Below are 19,630 nucleotides of genomic sequence, written 5' to 3' on the forward strand. Positions count from 1 at the left end.
AAAGTTATTTCTTTGCTGCTATTCAGACCAACGAACAGCACCCAAGAGTCAGGTAATTATCTTGTCATTAAAGTCTAATGTGCTGCGAAACCGTGAATGGGAACAAAACATTTTTAAACTAACCTAATTAAGAAGGTCTTACTCTCGTTGCTGTTGTTGCACTTTATTAAACAGATTGTATTGCAGCAAATTAAAGGGTCTACGTGTAAATTGCAGAAGCTGAAAAATATCTGTATTACTGCCGGCCATTTGGAAAACAATATCAACTTCTGCGTTTATGGATAATGGCCATAAAACATGTAAACTAAATTATAGATTTACTGATTTGTTGTGTGTATGAGCAGTATGGACACCTTTCGGATTTTAATAAAATGGTTGTGTTGGATACGAGAAAAGTATGCTTCCATCACATCAGGAAAACATCTATTGCAAAGACAAAATTAATTACAAATAAATCACATTTTCCTAGACTGTTTCACTTCTTTGTTTTTAATTCTCGTGATATCTTTACCACTTTCTGTGAGCTTTATCACTCGGCCACAAAATGTATTCATCCATTATAACAAGGGAGGTTAAAGTCCTTCCAACTGGTCAAATATATTACCGTGATGTAGAGTTTGAATGCGTACTGCTTGAAAGATGTTGTACTATACTGAAGCGGTCCGTTGTGGTTGCAGCAATGTAAACAGTGATATTGCATCAATGACTGTGATGCGACATAGTTGCTCTAAAACGAAGCTCATATTAGCGAGGTGTAGTAATCATCAGGCTTATGTTTGGATTATTTGTATAATATACAGCAATTACTGTTGTAATGATTTAAACATCCTTGTTAAAGTACTACTAATAAATATTGTTAATTTTTAAGACAAGCTGCTATATGTTTTGGTGAGTAAATGCAAGTCATGAGGTGTGCAGCTACATAAAAGCAAAATTATGGTGCAACACATTGCAACAGGAACATTTAATTTGACCAACCACGGGCTTCAATAATAACGACAGTTTTATAGACTTACTCATTTGTGTGAAAAACTGCTCAATGAATTGATGAAAGCCAGTTATTATTTACTCACCTCCCCCTATCCCCCCCCCCCCCCCCCCCCACACACACACACACACACAAACACACACCAGATGATGATGATGTTGTTGAACGGAAGTTGCAAAGACAGTGTTGTCTAACCCATGAACATCCAGTGATTGTAGGGAAGTGTGCTCACTTATGGTTATGAAGATGAAATCAAATATTTCTACTATTTTTATTTTCGTATTTTACTTTTAATGTATTTAAAACAGAACTTCTAAAGCACACAGAAATTAATACTTTCGGAGCTGTGCACCTCCTATTTCATTTGAATGGGGTTGAAAAGTTACTTAAAACGCATGCGATGCTTAATGTCTGTTATTAAAGATTTGAGAACATTAAAATACATACATTAAAATTTGTTTGATTAAATATTTAAGGGCGAAGCATTTTGAATTGTTTGGCAATGCATATGGTGACGTTTGTGTTTTGTAATTACTGAAATTACTGATACAATATATTTAGCTATCTTCCAAAACAAAGTGAGGCCATTTGCTGCCCCTGGTAGGACTTTGTCCGCAACTTTCGTAACAAAAGGTCCTGCTATTTGGAGCATTCTGTGATGCACTCGAACAAGGTTTTCAGGGTCTGTGGAGGGGGGAGAGGCCAACACCATCATGGATCCCACACCCGACTTGTCGATAGGAATGAGGCACTGTTTCATATATTTATGTTTTGTTTTAGGCTTGACCCACCTGGATTCTCTGTGGCTGAAAGGCTCAGTCTAAATCCCATCTGACCAAAGCACAGAGACTTTCTAAATAGTGTAACATTATCCTACTTCAATACATCTTTGCCAGGTATCCTATAATACCTAAAAGGAATACCTTCAAAAAACCAACTGCATTGATATTTACCTGAATTAGTCCTTTCTAAGAAGATAAAATTGGTCAAAATGCACTGAAATGGTAAACAGTGTTTTTCTTACTGATTTGATTCCTTGTTTAGAGAATACAATTTATCTATCTAGTCCCCAGATAATGCATTGAGTAGTTGTAAATTCAAGAAATTTACAAAAAAAAAAAATAGAAAAAATATAATAATAATAATAATAATAATAATAATAATAATTATATATATATATATATATATATATATATATATATATATATATATATATATATATAAATTTTAAATAGGAAATATACATACTATGGATTTACATCTGAATATCACTCAAATTATTTCATTTCCACTTTATAATTTGAACTTTCAACTTCTCTGCCACAGATATGACTTATATAGGATATGATTTCAAAACGGCACAATTTGGCAGTCAATATAAACCCTAAGAAAGCCCCCCCAAAAAAACAACTGCCAAGCTTTTGCTGTCATGAATAATGAAGGAGCAGCTGGTTCAACTTTCTTCCAACCTACCGCTGCTGTTATTACATGTAGCTTAATCAGGTTATTTCCACTCTATTTGCCTTGTGCATTTTATGTATCCTATGTCTGAATGATGTGTCTGTTCTATTCCTGGTGCTCTCTCTCTCTGATGCATCCCCTGCAGCTAGATTTAATGGGGATTGGGAGCAGAGTCTAACAGCAATTTATATAATGAAATAATTTGTTTTTCTGTAACGCTAAAGACTGAGAGAAGTCAACTTATTTGTAGCTGGGCAGTGACCCTAATAAAATGATGGTCATAACTCATCATTGTTTCCTGAGAAAGAAGGCGGGTCGTTAAGGCTCTTTTAGAAAATTGGCATTCAACCAACGTTCGCTGCTTTGTGGAGGCTACACAAACGCGCCAGCTTTAACCTTTCATGTGCTTTCCTTTCAGTCTCTTTAAGATGCCCTTGCCAAACTGACTGTCAACACACGCCATGATCCTTCAACTATCACTTGTCATCTTTAGGTGTTGATGAATAGGAACCTGTTTTTTTTTTTATTAATAAAATGATTACATGCTTGATACCTTAAATGTAAAAACTATTTTAGGCTGGAGATATTTTTTAACTACAGAAATACTTTGTTAACCATTATATTTCAATCCGTCTCTTGCATTCCCCTAAGTCCTCTTCTGACTGGTTGATCAGCCCTCATGGTGACTCTTCTTCTGGAGGCGCCGGCCCAGTGAATCCAGCAAGAAGTCTCGCCTCACCAAGTCAGAGTGAGTAAAGATCAGCCTTCTCCTGCAAGGATTTTGCTTGGATTGCTGTGAACAGCGTCACTTGGTAACTTCTCATTTAATAGAAATGTTTGTATGTGGTCAACTAGATTCTGAATTCAATAGGGGGAACCACCAAGACATCCGAACCAACTAAGCCAGAACCGACAGCTGCCCATCTCTCACCCCCCCCCCCCCTCCTTCAGTGATGTCTGGGCAGACAGATCCGCTGTGTGAGCAGGAAAGCAGACTTTTTCCTGCCAAGAGAAGCCCCCCGCAGCAACAGCGCAAGGGGTTCCGAGAAAGAGAACAGCTGCATCTGACCCAAGGAGGGACTCTCTCTCCTTTTGTGACGGTGATTCAGTTGTGAGGACCCACTAGATCGAAGGTAGTCCTGAAACTTTGACGTTTTATTTTTTCGTTACCACTAAGATTAACATAAACCACAACAATTGAGAATTATAGGTCCTAAAACCTTTTTTAACTACAAAGTAAGCCTTTAATAAAGGTTGATTTTCAATGAGCTAAGAAAATATGTTCAACGTTCCAATTTCATCTCAATAAAACGTCTGTTTAGCTGTAGTAGAGGAGTTGTTAGCATAAGTGTATTTGTTTCTACCTTTTTTTTTTTACTTCACTGAATCAATAAATAGACCAATGTAGACCTTAATGTGATTAAAATGAGAAATAATCCTTAATGACATTAATTAGTGGATTGTTTTCTAATCCTTCATTAAAGTGTTATTGCTTTGAATTGATGATAAATCTTGACCTGAAATATCCAGAAGTTTCTCACAACAGCTCCACGGGAAGGACAGAATTCGTCCTTCAGACTCATTTTGACAGAGGTTAATTATGTACGTACACCAGTGCAGCTTAATGCCGCCTATTAATGCTGTATTTGTCTACAAAGCAATGACAAAGCAATGCTGTTTTCGCTATTCTTGTCACAGTGTTTTTAAGATCTTAAAACTAATATTAATATCAGACAAAGAGAACCTAGCACAACAAGCAGTTTTCGAAGGATGAGAAACAACGTCAGTCAGATGCGTCCAGATTTCTCAACGTTTGGGATTCAACTGAACCCCAGTGAGAACCTTCCCAGGAGTGTGGCCGTCCCACAGAACTCACCCCGGGAGTGCAGCTGGTCCTCATTCAGTGGGCCACAAAATAAACCGAGAACAAGCGAAGTACTGCATGACTCACTTGTCTCAGTTAAGGTCATTGCTCGTGATTCAACAATAAGAAAGAGAAAACTCCTGCTGACCCAAAGAAAACACAGATGTCTGTCTAACAGTAAAATGTACTGATGGCCCCTATTTGACATTTGGCAAAATATTTTGTGGACTAATGAGACAAACATGGACTATTATTTAATGTAGTGTAGAAATAACATTTCAGATAAGGAACATCATCGTGGTGGTAGAGAGATCGTCCAGTGCTGCTTTGCAATCGCAGGCGGATATACAGAATAAATTTGATGGGGCCTTGGATTCTGCTCTCTGCATATTCTGAAGGTGAATGTCCAACGTAAGCTCACTTGGGTTGTGCGGCATGACAACGATCCAGAGCACAGCAGCAAGTCTACATGTGCATGGCCCAAAAGTAAAATAAAATACAGCAACAAAAAAAAAAAAAAAATGGAATCTGACAAAGTGGCATGATCTTAAAATGCTGGAACACTCTTCTGTGTGGCTGAATTAAAAACAAATCCTGCAAAGAGGTGGCCGAAATTCCTCCACAGCGATGTTAAAGACTCATTCCCAGCAAGGCAAACGCTTGATGGCAGTTGTTGGCCCCGGGGTTGGCACAACCAGTCATTACTTTAAGGCAGCAGTTCTTTTTCACACACAGAGCCAGGCTGGATTGGATAGCTTTTACTCCTAACACATGAGCTCCTCCTTTTAAAACTGCAGTTTGCATTCACCGAGGGTCATCTTTGTCTAATGTTAACATTAGCTTGAAGATCTGACACGTTTAATTGCGACAAGGAAGCGAAAACAAAAGGAATCTGCGAGAGGGCAAGGTTTTCACAGCACCGGATACTACTTCTCATGCAAAGTGCACGATCCAGTCTTCTTTGCAGAAGATAATCAATGTGACAAGTGTGGGCGGGAGGGAAAATGCTTCAGAAATGTGGAAGTAGTGATGAAAAGTGAGCTCGGTCTGTCTATCGGGGCCTGGATATGAGAAAGCGTTGTTTCTTATGTATATTAGCTTAACATTCTCAAAGGGTTTTTCCCAGAGGAATCAATAAGTGCACAGCTCTGCCTCTCAGCTGAAAGCTTCCCCCCCTTCAAATACCCCTGCAACAGCAAGAATCAGTACAAACACGGGAGCGGCTCTTTCAACACGCTCTGCTCCGGGGTGGGGCGTCGCTATCAAGGGAGGTTCAGATAATATTTGCAGGCCACAGTGAGGGGTCAAGCGGTACTCACATCCTTCAGACAGCCCATGAAGTTGTTGCCGACCGGGGAGCCGGGCAGGTCGGCTGTGTTCAGGCTGCCCCCTATGTAGAAGAGATCATCAGAGCCCAGCATGGTGTAGTCCTCCTGGGTGTAGCCGGTGGTGGTGAGGATCCCGTCCACCAAGATCGTCACCTACAACAACAAAAAAAAAAAACAGCCAGAGATTACCAGTCTAAACAGCGAGAACTGGCCTAATTATTTCACGCCCAATTTCTTGATGCTAGTTGAGCTCGCCTTAATGTTGGCTCTTGGAGGCAATTACACGAACAGCTTTAAAGAGTTCACTAATCTCGGCTGATCCCCGTCTCTGATATGCGAGCAGGATGGCAGCGGAGTCGACGCGCCGTCGATTTTTCCTTCAGCTCCAGAATGATCAGAATGCCACAGTTTGCTCAATTAATGTGAGATGAAAGATATCAGGAAGCTACGGTACCTGTGTTCCAGCTAAAAACGAGACAAGATAATTCTCATATCAGTTTCATCGCTACCTAGAGAAGGAAACAAAACAGCCGAGCGGGGCTGTGGAGGTAAAAGCAATGTGCTTGTTGCCATGACAATAAGCCTACACTTAAGACAGAATATTTGCACTAATGTAAAAGCTCCCACTTAGGAGTAATATGTCAAAACAATTTCCATTTCTTTGTCTCATTTTTTTCCCCTTTTTTTTTTGCCAGACATAATATTCTTTTGTAAAATGTGTGTCATGTGAAAAATGGAAATGACCACTGCACAAGGCTGGGAGCTCTAGTTCTTTTGTGCGATTGGCTCAGGTTGTTCAACACCATTTTGTAAATCTCGAGTGGGAAAACGACGCGCAGGAAACGTGTTAAAATCAGACCAATTGTTTATGTCAAAGAGGTGAAGCTGCTCGAGTAAATAGGCTTAGTTGTAAATAATTTCCCTCTGAATTCACCTCTGATTCTTCGTGCTCTGAAGTATGGAGATTAACGATGCTAAGCTTTCCATACACGACTAACCTTTTACTCACATCGGCACGTTTAAATGGGTTATTAGTGTTACATTTAAGAACTTTATTGCCACTAGTGGTAATTGCAAAATAAATAAATAAATAAATAAACATTTTAAAATAAAATGAATTTGTATATCACCCACAGTTATTAGTAAATTCACTGGGGCCATTTGGACACTGGCACAGGGTGGAATTAGGTTGGGGTTGGTGCAAAAAAAAACCAACATTTTAAATTACACCTCAGACCACTGTTAAGTACAGTGGAGGATCTATGATGTTGTGGGCCTGTGCATGGAGACGTTGTTGAAGATCATGGTGTCAAGAACTCTGTTGTGGCTAAGTTCACATGGATATGGAAAATACCCCTACACTTTAAGTGTTACATTGCAAAAAGGGAACTAAATGTAAGTCAAATTTTCTTGTAATTAGTGTATTTCTCCTTTTTTCGAGCAGGTAAATAAGATTATCTACCAATGGAATTAGTACTTTGGCCCCCTAACATAAAATAGTTAGATATAATGCACTTAATAAGATGATGGTGATGAGCTGCTCCTATTTTAAGTACTAAATCATATTCCATTGGCAGATTATTTAAACTTGCCTGATCAAATCAAAGACAACTATACAAACCTGTTTTGTAGTGTAACAATTAAAGGCTCCGGATAAATTGCTAGATTATCTGAAAAGAAGACAACAAAAGAGAAAAAGCAGGACTCAGTAGATTTTTAGTTTGATTGTGTTTAGAGGAATGGTCACTTTGTTGATGTGATCTAACCATTTAAAATAGCATAGCAAAACATAAAGTGCTGTCATACTGGCCAAACGGTAATAAGAATTAAGTAATTCGTAATTTTGTTAAAAGAAATATTTCTTACAATCCAATTTATTTTCTCAATAATTAAATCTATTCAAATTATGTTTTTTTTTGCTGTTAATTTTCAGGATATGATTATCCTCCTGAAAAACAGAAAACTTTCAATCCTTTTAAAGATCTTTATTAGGTGTGCCAACATATTTGCAAATGATTAAGTAGATACAGAAATTATTCTGAATAAATTATAATCAAGCGACCGAAGGCAACGCTTGATCTCTGAGGGTTAACTTTTTACCTAACATGGTATCATGCCCGTTTCTGTCATGTGGAAGCAAGAAAATAGACAAAGGATGACCTGGTATGGCATGTTCTGCTATAACCTCTATCAAATAAAGGTCTTCTTTCCCCATTCACCATCCTATATTGATTTTTGCCCATCTAAGTCTTTGAAAAATCGTTGGCTCGGACAGCGGACAACGAAAAGACTTCAGATTGATGATATGGAACATTAGGAACCATCAGAAAAACAAGCTTCCGTGGCTAAAAACTGATGCTGTGTATTTTTTTTTTTTTTTCTCTTGACAATGATAACCCAGCATGACCATTGTGTGGTATGAAATTACACCATGTGCAGCACATAGATAGTACCTGCTCTGGTTTGAATATCCGGGGTAAGGGATCAATGCATTCAAAGAGAGGTGCAGAACTAGGTCATGATTAATTTGAAGCACACAGCCAGAGCTACGCTTCAGTCTTTGGGCGGCAACAACTTGGAACTGACCTCTCAGGGAGAATTGCATTGGGTGTGCTGCGCGGTGCGAGCACAGTCGCACCAACAGAGGAAAAAATAAGGTTAAGGATAAAGCAAAACCTGTTTGCCCATGACTGAAACACACTGCAAATGGTGAAAAAAAAGGTAGAAAAAGAAATAAGAGGAATTCTAGCCTCAAAAGCACCACGAGATCTAATAAAATGTTTCCACCCACAATCTCTAGGGAGTTACAGTTCCCCCTATCTACATGTCAGTGAGGTAACTTATCTGAAGGGAAAGCAATTTACACAGGGATCAAATGCATGCCTGAAAGCATAAGTGACGTGGCTAGCATTGGATTGCTGCTCCTCTGGAAGCTACGGGTAAGGAAATAGATGTGGAGGAGGAGGATGCGCCACACGCAGGTTTCTGTGACAGGTTCAGAACATATTGGTGATGATGAGACGGTTAGAATCAAAATAGGTTCAGCTTTATTGCAAACTGGCATTCACAAAGATCGCTGCACATTTTATTGAATATGTTAAGTTTAGCCGTGACCATCTCACAAGATCCAATGCGCCGTTTTCTTTACACACATATTATATATATATATATATATATATTATATATATATATATATATATAGATAGATAGAGATATGATCATACATACATATATATATTATATATATTATATATATATATATGTAGGCTAAATTTGTATATATACATATATAAATATGTATAGATAAAATGTTAAATAGATCCAATGCACAGCTGTTTCTTTATATATATATAATAATATATCTATACTATATATATATAATATATATATATATATATATTTTCCTATGTGTATATATGTATATATATGTGTTATATCATATATATAGTAGTGTGTATATATATATGTATTTAATCTATTATTGTATATATATATTATACATATGTTATATGTATTTAATATAATCGTATATATATATATGTATACTATAATGTTGTATCTCTAATTTATATGTTTTCTGTTGTGATATATAATTTTCTATATCTATATTATATATATATATATATATATATATATATATATAAATAAAATGTTAAATTCAGTGGTGCCATTTTTTTTCTATAGATTTAAATGCATCTCGAAGACTGTACTTTACATATGGATATTTATCCACAAACGGCATACTTGCGCTCACTTCGGCATGCAAAAATGTGACCCGTTTCAACACAAGCATGTTTAAAGTAATGTATTTCATCTCCAGCTTTATTGTATATGGATTATTCAAATGTGTTGGGCTTATTTTAAGACTGTTTTTTTTATTGCATTCTTCAGCAATGTTATCAAACATAACAGAATTTCCCTGTACTGTGAGGGCCCAATTAACACCATTGCAAAAGAAGATGGCATGCTTTGTTAAAAAAAAAAGAGGGAAAAAAAAGGAAGAAAAATCCTACGGCATCAATGTAGCTTGGACTCTTTCTGGCTGACTATCAGCTAATTTGTTTAGGAGCAGGATCAGCTGCAGGATGTAAGCACATTCCTGACAACAAATATTAAGTAAGAAGAGTTTGAATAAAAAAATGTGAGTAACACAGTTTACATTTAAGATTACTGGGATTAAAAATAAATACGAAGAAATTGTGAAATCAGGACTGAGCCGTTACAGCTTTCTGCTCCCAAATACCAAAAGATGATTGTTTTGGCCCATATCTCAACATTTATTCTGTCAATGAACAGTGCTTACGCTTTAGATCAGGTGTCATCGCCCATCAGTTTGGACTGCACCCAAAACTACACTGTATGTCATTTATAACTGAAAATATAAAAACACAGGTATAAGGGAAGAAAAGTAGCTAGGCAGCTCAAAATATCACATCAGATATTGTCCTGCATTATTCTTTTGGATTTATACTAGCCCAACATTGACCTCCAGGTATCGATGCAACAAGTGAACAATATTTTCAGTTTGATGGGACCTTCCATGTTATTGAAGAGGAGAATTTGTAGACATCTAATTCTCCTATGCGATTGATATTGTATTTTTGAATTGCATTGAATCGCTCAGCTGGTGACCCTAAAATCAGACCCTCTTCTGATCTGCTACAACATCACACCTAACAGGCTGTGCCATCAATACTTTGGTGTGGTAATATTTACCGAAGAAGGCAAACTCAAAGTAAGCCACTGTTGGCATGAGTGGGGAGTTTAAAATGATGTTGGAGGAAGAACAAAAGTCACAGAAAGCTATTTGAAAGGAAGCAACATTTATGTAAAGACAACGTCATTGAGGCTACAATAGAGCAAAGGGGAGTTAGACTAAATAGAGTACAACAAAGTTGCTCATTTATCACCTTTATAGTGAAGGATATATATATATATATATATATATATATATATATATATATATATATATATATATATATATATATATATAAATATATATATCCTTCACTATAAATATACATATATATATATATTAGGGCTGGGCAAGTTAACGCGTTAATTTCGCGTTAATTCATTACACTATTAACGGCGATATTTATTTTATCGCGCATTAACGCATGTTGCTGACATGCTTTCAGTCAGTGTCAGTCAGCAGGCGCGCTGACTGCAGCGCGCGGTCACGGCAGCACTCTCCCGCTTCCCCTCCCCTCTCGTACATGGCTCAGCGGCGCCAGCCGATCAGCACGCAGGCTCAGCCTGGCCCGCCCACTCAGCTCTCACACAAACTTAATACACAAACAGCTGAGAGAGAACGCAGCAGCGAAAAAACATGAACAGAGGAAGTAGCACCGTTTGGCTTTATTTTAATACCGTAAATGAAATCAAGCTGTATGTTTTGTAAAAAGCCGGTTCATTTCAGTGGAAACACAACAAATTTATCTAAGCACGTGAAAAAACATGAAAACGTCGAGCCCCAGAAACGGAGAGAGGAGACGAAACTTCTCTCACTGCCCCGATAGACCCACAGACTGACGTCTCTGACTGAGGCGTTTCAGTCCTCCAGGGAACATCCAGGTAGATCAGTGGATGGATGCCCACACATAACATGTAATTAAGACCTTGAAAGAACCCAGTACATATATTAAAAAGTGTTATTTAAGATAAGATAACATTAGCTAATCCTTTTTTTATCCCACGACGGGGAAATTTATAGGATTAAAGCAACAGGCAGGTGCACACAACACAGACAAAATTACATAAGGATTGAAATATATAAGAGGTGGATTAGCGAAAAAACACTGAACATAACATTATTATTATTATTATTATTATTATTTAATTGTAATAATAAAATAAAAACCACAAAACCCAAAAGGTCAACAGTTTCACGATACATCAAGCTTAGGGACTGGCTAATATACAGCAGGTCAAAAAAGGCCATATTTTGGCTGCAGTGCTTGCTGTTCTCTTATGAAGAAAAGATCAAGTGGTGCACTAAATTCAATAGATGGGTTGAAAATATCCAGTATAAAATAAGTGCTACAAATGTTACAACACTTTTGTTCATATGGCAGCAGAACATTAAAATAAAAGTGCTCTTTACACTACTTTTGAATTCATTCTTGGAGTTTGTAAATACAATGCGATTAATCGCGATTAATCGCGATTAATCAGGGCGATTAATCGCGATTAAATATTTTAATCGTTGCCCAGCCCTAATATATATATATATATATATATATATATATATATATATATATACATATATACATATATATATACACATACATATATATATATACACATACATATATATATACATATACATATATATACACATATATATATATATACATATATATACACATATATACACACACACACACACATATATATATATATATATATATATATATATATATATATATTAGGGCTGGGCAAGTTAACGCGTTAATTTCGCGTTAACTCATTAGACTATTAACGGCGATATTTTCTTTAACGCGCGTTAACGCATGTTGGTCACATGCTTTTATTTTGTGAAGGTCTGTTGCTGCGGTGTAGGGGTTTGAATCAGAACAGTAGGTGGCGATAATGCGCCAATAACCTCGCTGTCAGCCCAGCCTCAGATTCAAAGAGGAAGAAAGGTGCTGGCCGGAAAAAAACACAGCTGACATGCGGAAGGCGGTGTTTCCCGCAGGTACCGCGAGCGAGCTTAGGCGATGCGAGGCGGTGAGTTGGCGGCCGGAACAAGTTTTGTGCGGAGCGGAGCGGAGCGGGGGGTCTGCATCGACGCCGTCGGTGAAGTCGCTTCTCGTTTCAAAGTATCCATGTGTTTTTGCCTGTTTTCCCCCTGCCATTCACTATATGCGCGCGAGAAAGCAACAACAAAAAACCGCGTGTCAACGTCAAATAAACGCAAGCATATCGAGTTAGCAAGCATTTCAGTTTAAAGTTCTTCCAGCATGGAATATGACAGAAACAAGTTAGTTGGAACCACTGCCAAGTTAAACTTTGGTATTGAACATAAAATGGTAATGCTGCTCCCTGCTGTTACCTCAGAAATTGCCTGTTTTTGGTAGATTTTTTCCCCATAAAGAGAATTCCCTGTCAGTGGCAATAAGCTTTAATTTATTATTATTGCTATTTTTTGTTTTACATGTTTAAGTTGAGCTTTACACTAAATATGTGTTACTGATAAGTGCTACAAATGTTACAACACTTTTGTTCATATGGCAGCAGAACATTAAAATAAAAGTGCTCTTTACACTACTTTTGAATTCATTCTTGGAGTTTGTAAATACAATGCGATTAATCGCGATTAATCGCGATTAATCAGTGTGATTAATCGCGATTAAATATTTTAATCGTTGCCCAGCCCTAATATATATATATATGTTTTGCACATTTTTTTAAAATCACTCTACACACTTCTTTAATTTCTTAAGTATGCCGTTTTTTAATAACGAATAACTGTGTAATATTTTTCTTTATGTTGTAAAATTCCACATTCCTGCCGGTACACCTAAATTACCCCACAGTTCTATTGTCCTGGGAATATACACTGATACGGCTAAAATGGAAACCAAACTCGGATGGGTGAATCGGTAAGCCTAGGTATTAGTCACGGTCTTGAGTGTTACCAGGTAATCCTATTTATAGCTAATAATAAATTATCATACAATAATGAAGCATACTAACATAATGTGGCTTTTGCCATTTGGTAAAAAGATTGAGTCATGCCACTGTGTTTAAATGTTTGGTCCTTTGTTGCCATTTACTACAACTAGAATATTATTAACATTAATTCTCGATGTTGCAAAAAGGGCTACTGTAATTATATATTAAATTAGTTTGGGAATGCAGTAACCTTGTCCAGATTAATTCCCACATAGAAAATTGAAGGCTGAGTATTTCTTGGCTCCAGAACACCAAGCGCTCGACGCAATGCCGGACACATGGAGTTGCTATATTTATTGAAAAAGCCCATCTTGTTTTTGTATAAACTTGCATATCCTGACGCAATGTTGCATCATTGGCTGTCAACACCAAAACAAGTTAATAGCTTTTTGTAAAACTGAAACATAAACATATGGCAATCAGCCATTATCTTTCAGTACAAACAAAAAATGCAGATATAAAATAATTTACACAAAAGGATTCTAATTTTCTGTGACAGACTGGCGACCTGTCCAGGGTGTGCCCTGCCTTTCACCCAATGAGAGCTGGAGATAGGCACCAGCACCCCTCGCGACCCCAGCAGGGATAAAGCGAGTAAGAAAATGGATGGATGGATGGATGGATGGATGGATTCTAATGTTAAGAGAAAGAACAAAATGTATTGTAACAACAGAATATTAAAAACTGTTTAAAATATTTAAAGGTCAAACAATTTTTGCAAACCAACTGTATACACAGCGAGTAAACAGCTTAATATATATATATATATATATATATATATATATAAATTCTGTAAAAAATATTCAGGGATGGAAAATGGAAAGCTATAAAGAATTTAAAAACATTGTGAAATCAGTGGTGTGTGATTCTGGACAAGTAAGGTTAGATTTAGATCCTTAAAAAAGGCCAGTTAAACCTTTTTGCTAAAACACTAGAATGCCCCGGGGTCTATTTTCTTTTTTATCATGTTTTTTTATTTTTTTTATTTATCTTTAGGTAAAAGATCTCTTTGATGTGCAGTATGAAAACACAATATACATTGCATGCTACACACACAATTTGTCATGATCTGTGGGTGTTAGGTGTTTTTAAGTTTCATTTGATGCCTGTTTTTCCTCATTTCCTTGTTTATTTGTTAGATGCCGCCTCATTAGTTCATTCATTTGTGCTTAGTTTCTAGTTTATTCTTGGGCTTTTTTTTTTAATTTAAACATTCGGTTAGATTTCTTCCTGTGTTTTTCTCCACACACAGATTTTTCTCATTTACTCTTCTCCCCCTCAGTCTCGGTTTACTCACTCTATATTGGTCTCAGCTGTTTGGTGTATTTCTTTGCTGGAATCTCCCGTCATACTGCTCCATGCCTTTGCTCTGTTGTTCTGCCTCATGGACCGTGGTTTGCTCCAGGCATCCCCAATTCTCAGTCTGGTTCTCTGCCTGAGTTTCTAGCCCTTTTCCTGAGTTTTTCTTATTTTTCATATTGAAAACAAGTAATTTTTGTTTTGACACAACAGCACTCTGCATTTGGGTCCTCCTGACAAAACGAATGGGTAAAATGTACCACACAGCTCGAAAAGTTCAAGTCATGTGTTGATGTAGGGAGCAAAATATACACACATCTTTTTCTCGGGTCCAATATAAGTTTCAAATACCACACCTAAAGTACAAATCTAGTTTTAGGTCTGTCAGAATTGAGTCCTAAATGCTTCACCTCAATTCCAAGTCAAATCTCAAATATTTTATCTCAAATCCAAGTCGAGTTTTGTGTCCTAGGTCAAAGTCAAAACGCAAGTCTTCGAGAGAAAAGCCCAAGTCAAGTCTCAACAGTTTCACCTCAGTTCCAAGTCAAATTTCAATGATATCACCTTAATTCCAAGTCAGGGTCTCTTTCATCACGTGAGCAAGTCATGTTGCATGTCTCCCAATCAAATAATGGCATCAGTCTGCTATAACAATGGCAAGGTTGGAGATAAAGGTTTTATCCTTTAACACAACAACATTCAACGATTCTTTTCCTCTCCAGCACATTTGCCTCAGCATCTAAAGATAGACCGCCGTAAACTTATCATATTAATAAGGTACAATGCTTCTCTCATTTAAAACATAAAAAGGATTACAAAACTGTAATAGGATAACATTACTGAATGAATAAAAGTCAAAGTGATTTTATTAAATGGACCTGGAAATGTATTTGCAATGATGCAGTTAAAACCCAATAATCCCTTCCCATGTTTGAACCGTCCTCTCCTTTACTATATTTTGAACTCTGTAGGGTTTAGAGGCTTTTCTATTTCTAACTAGAAAGCCAAGGACTAAAACCACATTATGATCAATCGTTGTTTTGTCTAAAGACTAAACATGTTCCAAGGTACGGTAGAAATTACCAAAAAGGTCAGGTGTAGCGTACTGGAGGTAGAAAGTAAATTGTTTTAAACTGAAATCAAAAGGGACATTTATAATGAATGACCAGAGGTGCCTTTGGGTTGGATCTGGAGGATTATATGGCATCTTAGGGAAGCTAAGCTTATTTTGTTCTGAAATGACCGTATCGCATTTAAAGAGCTCACTTTGAGAGACACCTGCCATTATTATGAAGATACAGGAAAAACAAGATTAGTGGATGGTCCATGAAGCTACCTGGCTAATAAATCAAAACCTGCCCTTTCACAGGAGAACATGCACATCCCTGTCTAAGCCATGGCTTACTTTCCAATTTACATCACCCCTGAGTGAATTACATAAACATTGTTTAGACGTCTGAGGTTTACTAAACTCTAAAATATATAAAGATGGGCACAAGTCAAGTGTCAAGTCCCTGTGCTGCATAAGTGTGGCTGGAGCCTACGTCCCAAACTCAGGTTCTTCTTCTAACCATGCAATGCACAGGTAAGTAGTTCAATACACACACCTGACGGAGGTTGCGCGTCACTCGCACGTCGTGCCAGACGTTGTCATTGAACTTTCCACTGGCGGGCTCCACCAGGGCTTCAAAGGCGCCAGAGCCCAGGTTGATGACCAGCCACACGGCACCGTTCCTCAGCGACAGGTTGACGTAATCGGCTGACTTTCCGGTGTGGAGCAGCAGGCCATTCCTCTGCAGGGTCCGGAAGGACAGCGTGATCTCATCCAAGCTGCTCTGAATGGGTGTCGTGGACAGGTTGTAGCTGAAGAACTCATTGCCCTTATAGGTGGCCACCGACTCCTGTTGCCCTGAGAGGGGAAAAGAAACATCTTGGAAAAATATCCTCATAATTAGATCAAATTGTGACTCTGCTAAATGAATGCATTCCGTTCTGTAGCATGGCTGAGTAAAATAAGTTTGGTGGGTAAAAATAAGGACTAAGATGAGTAGAAAACATAATATCGCTTGTCAAAGTAATCTAAAAACCCCGTCTGAGTATACATGTAGACAGCTAAACAGAAAGAAGTAACTGTACTGTAACCAGCAGAACACGTTACTTTGCACAATATCCAGCATGCCCTCTAATCATGATTTTTTTTTCACCTTTTTTGAAAATACATTCAACCTACAGCAGCATTACTATTTCTTCAACACTGACATTTACTTTGCCTTGTGAAATTATAAAGATCCCTTAAAGGTTTTCACTTTTTGTCGCCTTACAAACACAAACTGCAGTGTATTTCATTGGGATTTTATATACTAGACCAACACAAAGTAGGGACGTACTTGTGAAGTATAAGGACATTCCTACATTATTTCCAACATATTTTACTTATGAAAAATAAAAAGAATTTCCTAATATATCTAAATTAAATCAACACATTGCGTCTAGATGTCCCCTAATTATCAGAGCTGAGCCGTATGTGATCTAATCTCAGTATTAATCCAGCTGTTCTGAAGACCAAGGAACACACCAGAAAGCAAAATACTAACGTTGTGCGGATTTGGGGTGTAAGACAATATCCCGAACTTTCTGAATATCGTGACGCACTGTCCAAAGCATCATCACAGGTATTCTGATAAATCTGTCAAGCTCATGGCATGGCTGTCCACTTGAGATGATGGAGTGCAGGAGCTGCATAGGTCAGCCGCTCAAGTTGGAGAAAACCGTTGCCCATTCCACAAATCCATCTCTCTGGAAGAGTGGAAAAAAACATGAATCCCGAAAGAGAAACCCAATGATGTTCACCTTCTAGCAGAGCAATGACCATGAAAATATAGCCAGAGCTACAAACGGATGGTTTGGATCAAAGCATACTTATGTGTTAGAATCGGTTCAACTATACACTATCAATCCAATTTGAATGCACTTGAGGTGTTTCTCAAAAATTGGGCATAAACATCCCTCTCCAGATTTGTAAAGCTGGTAGAGACGCACCCCAAAGAATTAAAGATGTAATTGCAGCAAAAGGCTGTTATACAAGTTGGTTCAGGGGAGTTAAAAAAAACATATTTACCATGTTTTTGCACTAATTTGTGTTGGTCTAAAATTCACTTTAATAAAACATACAATTAGAATGTGAGAAGGGTAAGATTCCAAGGGATATCAATACTTTTTCAAGGCACTGTCATAGAATGCCAAACTAATTGCGTCTGACTTAGCCAAGCATTTGTTTTTGCTATCCAAGGCTTGCCCACTGGGTAATCTAAATGCACTGTGCAACGTTTGAGAATTTTTCCCCAACACTTCCATAGGGCATCATACGGAGGCTGATTAAAGATGTTTGTTTCTGTTGGTCAAGACCCTCTCAAATAAATGTAGTACAAAACATTAAAGAATGCTGACAAATCGATAGGAAATATATAATTAAAAAAAAGCTAAACGGCTATATAAATAGTCAGAGAGACAAATGCTAGACGGACACGGACGTCCACATAAACACAGAATCCTCTCTTGATTATAGCTAAATCCTCTAGCACAGCACCAACGCTATAATTTCTGCCATTAACCTGCTGTTTGACGTTGACGTGAAAGGAGAGTTGTTAACCAATAAATGCCACGTTTGACATGAGTAGGCTGTTTTGAGCCCTGTCCTTAGAAAGCTGCAGTGTTCGCCACTGAGCAAGCTATTTCAAGCAGGATGGAAAAGGCGTCCCTTAAGCCTGTGCTTGTTTGTACTGTAAATGTCAGCCTCGAAGCTCCAGGGCCAATTTAAGGCTGCGGGTTCACTGGGCCCCATTACTTTCTATTGTTCAAGCAATGTAGGTGCTCAAACACTGTGCACACAGCAAATTGATAAATTATCCGCGAGGTTCCCCATTGACAAATGCTCTCCTGACAAAAGCAACAATCCAGGAGCAAATCCAATACAATTTAGCTATCTATGAGCTAAAAAAAAAAGATTATTACTAAGAAACAGGAGAGGTATAGCCATATCTAACGTCAGGGATGAATACATGCGAAATGAAACCAAAAATAGTTACAACGTTTCTTTTCATTCTTACTTTCAGCAGTGAAAATGTCCTCTACGGATGACCACAAAGCCGCCTGGAAGGTCTTTGAGCCGTCTATGGAGGATTATGAGTAATTACATAGGCAGCCTATCTAGAAAGTAGACTATTATCTGCAGAAGCAACCAGGATTTTCCAGCGTGGGAAAAATTAAACACTGGCCTTTTTTGTCACAACACCATACAGACTTTGGCGCTAACTCTGTCGAAACGTTTTCTAAGACCCTGCCTGCAGTCGCTGTTGTAAAAGATGCATTGAAAGCAGTTTTTTTTGTATGTTGTAGCTGACTGGAGGCAATGGGGTGGGTGGGTGGGGGTGGTGGGTGCTGTGCTTTCAAACCCTCTTGGAATCTAACATGAGACCATTGTGCTGAACCATCTTGTGATGCAAATAGAAGCACCCATCGATAGAAAACGAAGGCTCAGCAGAATATAATGGAAACTCCAACGGTTCTCCAGGAATTTCTCCTGCTTCTCGACTTGGTGTCACATCGTGGTCTCTTTGTGTCAGCAATTTTCCTTCTCAGTGGTCTGAAACCACAACTGCACTCCAAGAAAGCCGGCGTTGCCACCGCGCTTGTCCCCAAAAGTTATGATTTATTGAGCTAATGCCAAAACGAGAGGCATCAATACACTATTAGCTGCACAGCATGTTGTTCAAAACCGTAAAAGCACTTGCAGGGATCATTATAGCATTGAAAAAAATGGAGAAAATATGCAACAATGCATTATAATGTGTAATGTATTTTAAAAATTTACAATCGGAATAAAAAAAGATTAGTATTTTATAGGTCCTTGGTAGTATGTAGCTAGTCTTCCTTTCCTAATGAAAACAACTTTATAGTCATGTCAAAACATTGCAATGATTTATTGCTATATCAAACTGCCTGTGTGAACTG

General features: G+C 37.8%; 1 protein-coding gene across 10 annotated transcripts in view; it reads right to left on the bottom strand.

Moving 5' to 3' along the window:
- Positions 1 to 19,630, bottom strand: part of nrxn2a (neurexin 2a) — a 231,587-nt gene that overhangs the window by 139,070 nt on the left and 72,887 nt on the right. For all 10 annotated transcript variants that reach the window (XM_036143136.1, XM_036143135.1, XM_036143134.1 and 7 more), the window contains 2 exons: positions 16,228 to 16,529; positions 5,633 to 5,794 (listed from right to left, as the gene is read on the bottom strand). In XM_036143136.1, coding sequence (XP_035999029.1) covers positions 5,633 to 5,794; positions 16,228 to 16,529 — 464 coding nt within the window. The remainder of the gene's footprint in view (positions 1 to 5,632; positions 5,795 to 16,227; positions 16,530 to 19,630) is intronic.

This window comes from Fundulus heteroclitus, chromosome 11 (genome assembly GCF_011125445.2).
Source record: "Fundulus heteroclitus isolate FHET01 chromosome 11, MU-UCD_Fhet_4.1, whole genome shotgun sequence".
NCBI lineage: Eukaryota > Metazoa > Chordata > Actinopteri > Cyprinodontiformes > Fundulidae > Fundulus > Fundulus heteroclitus.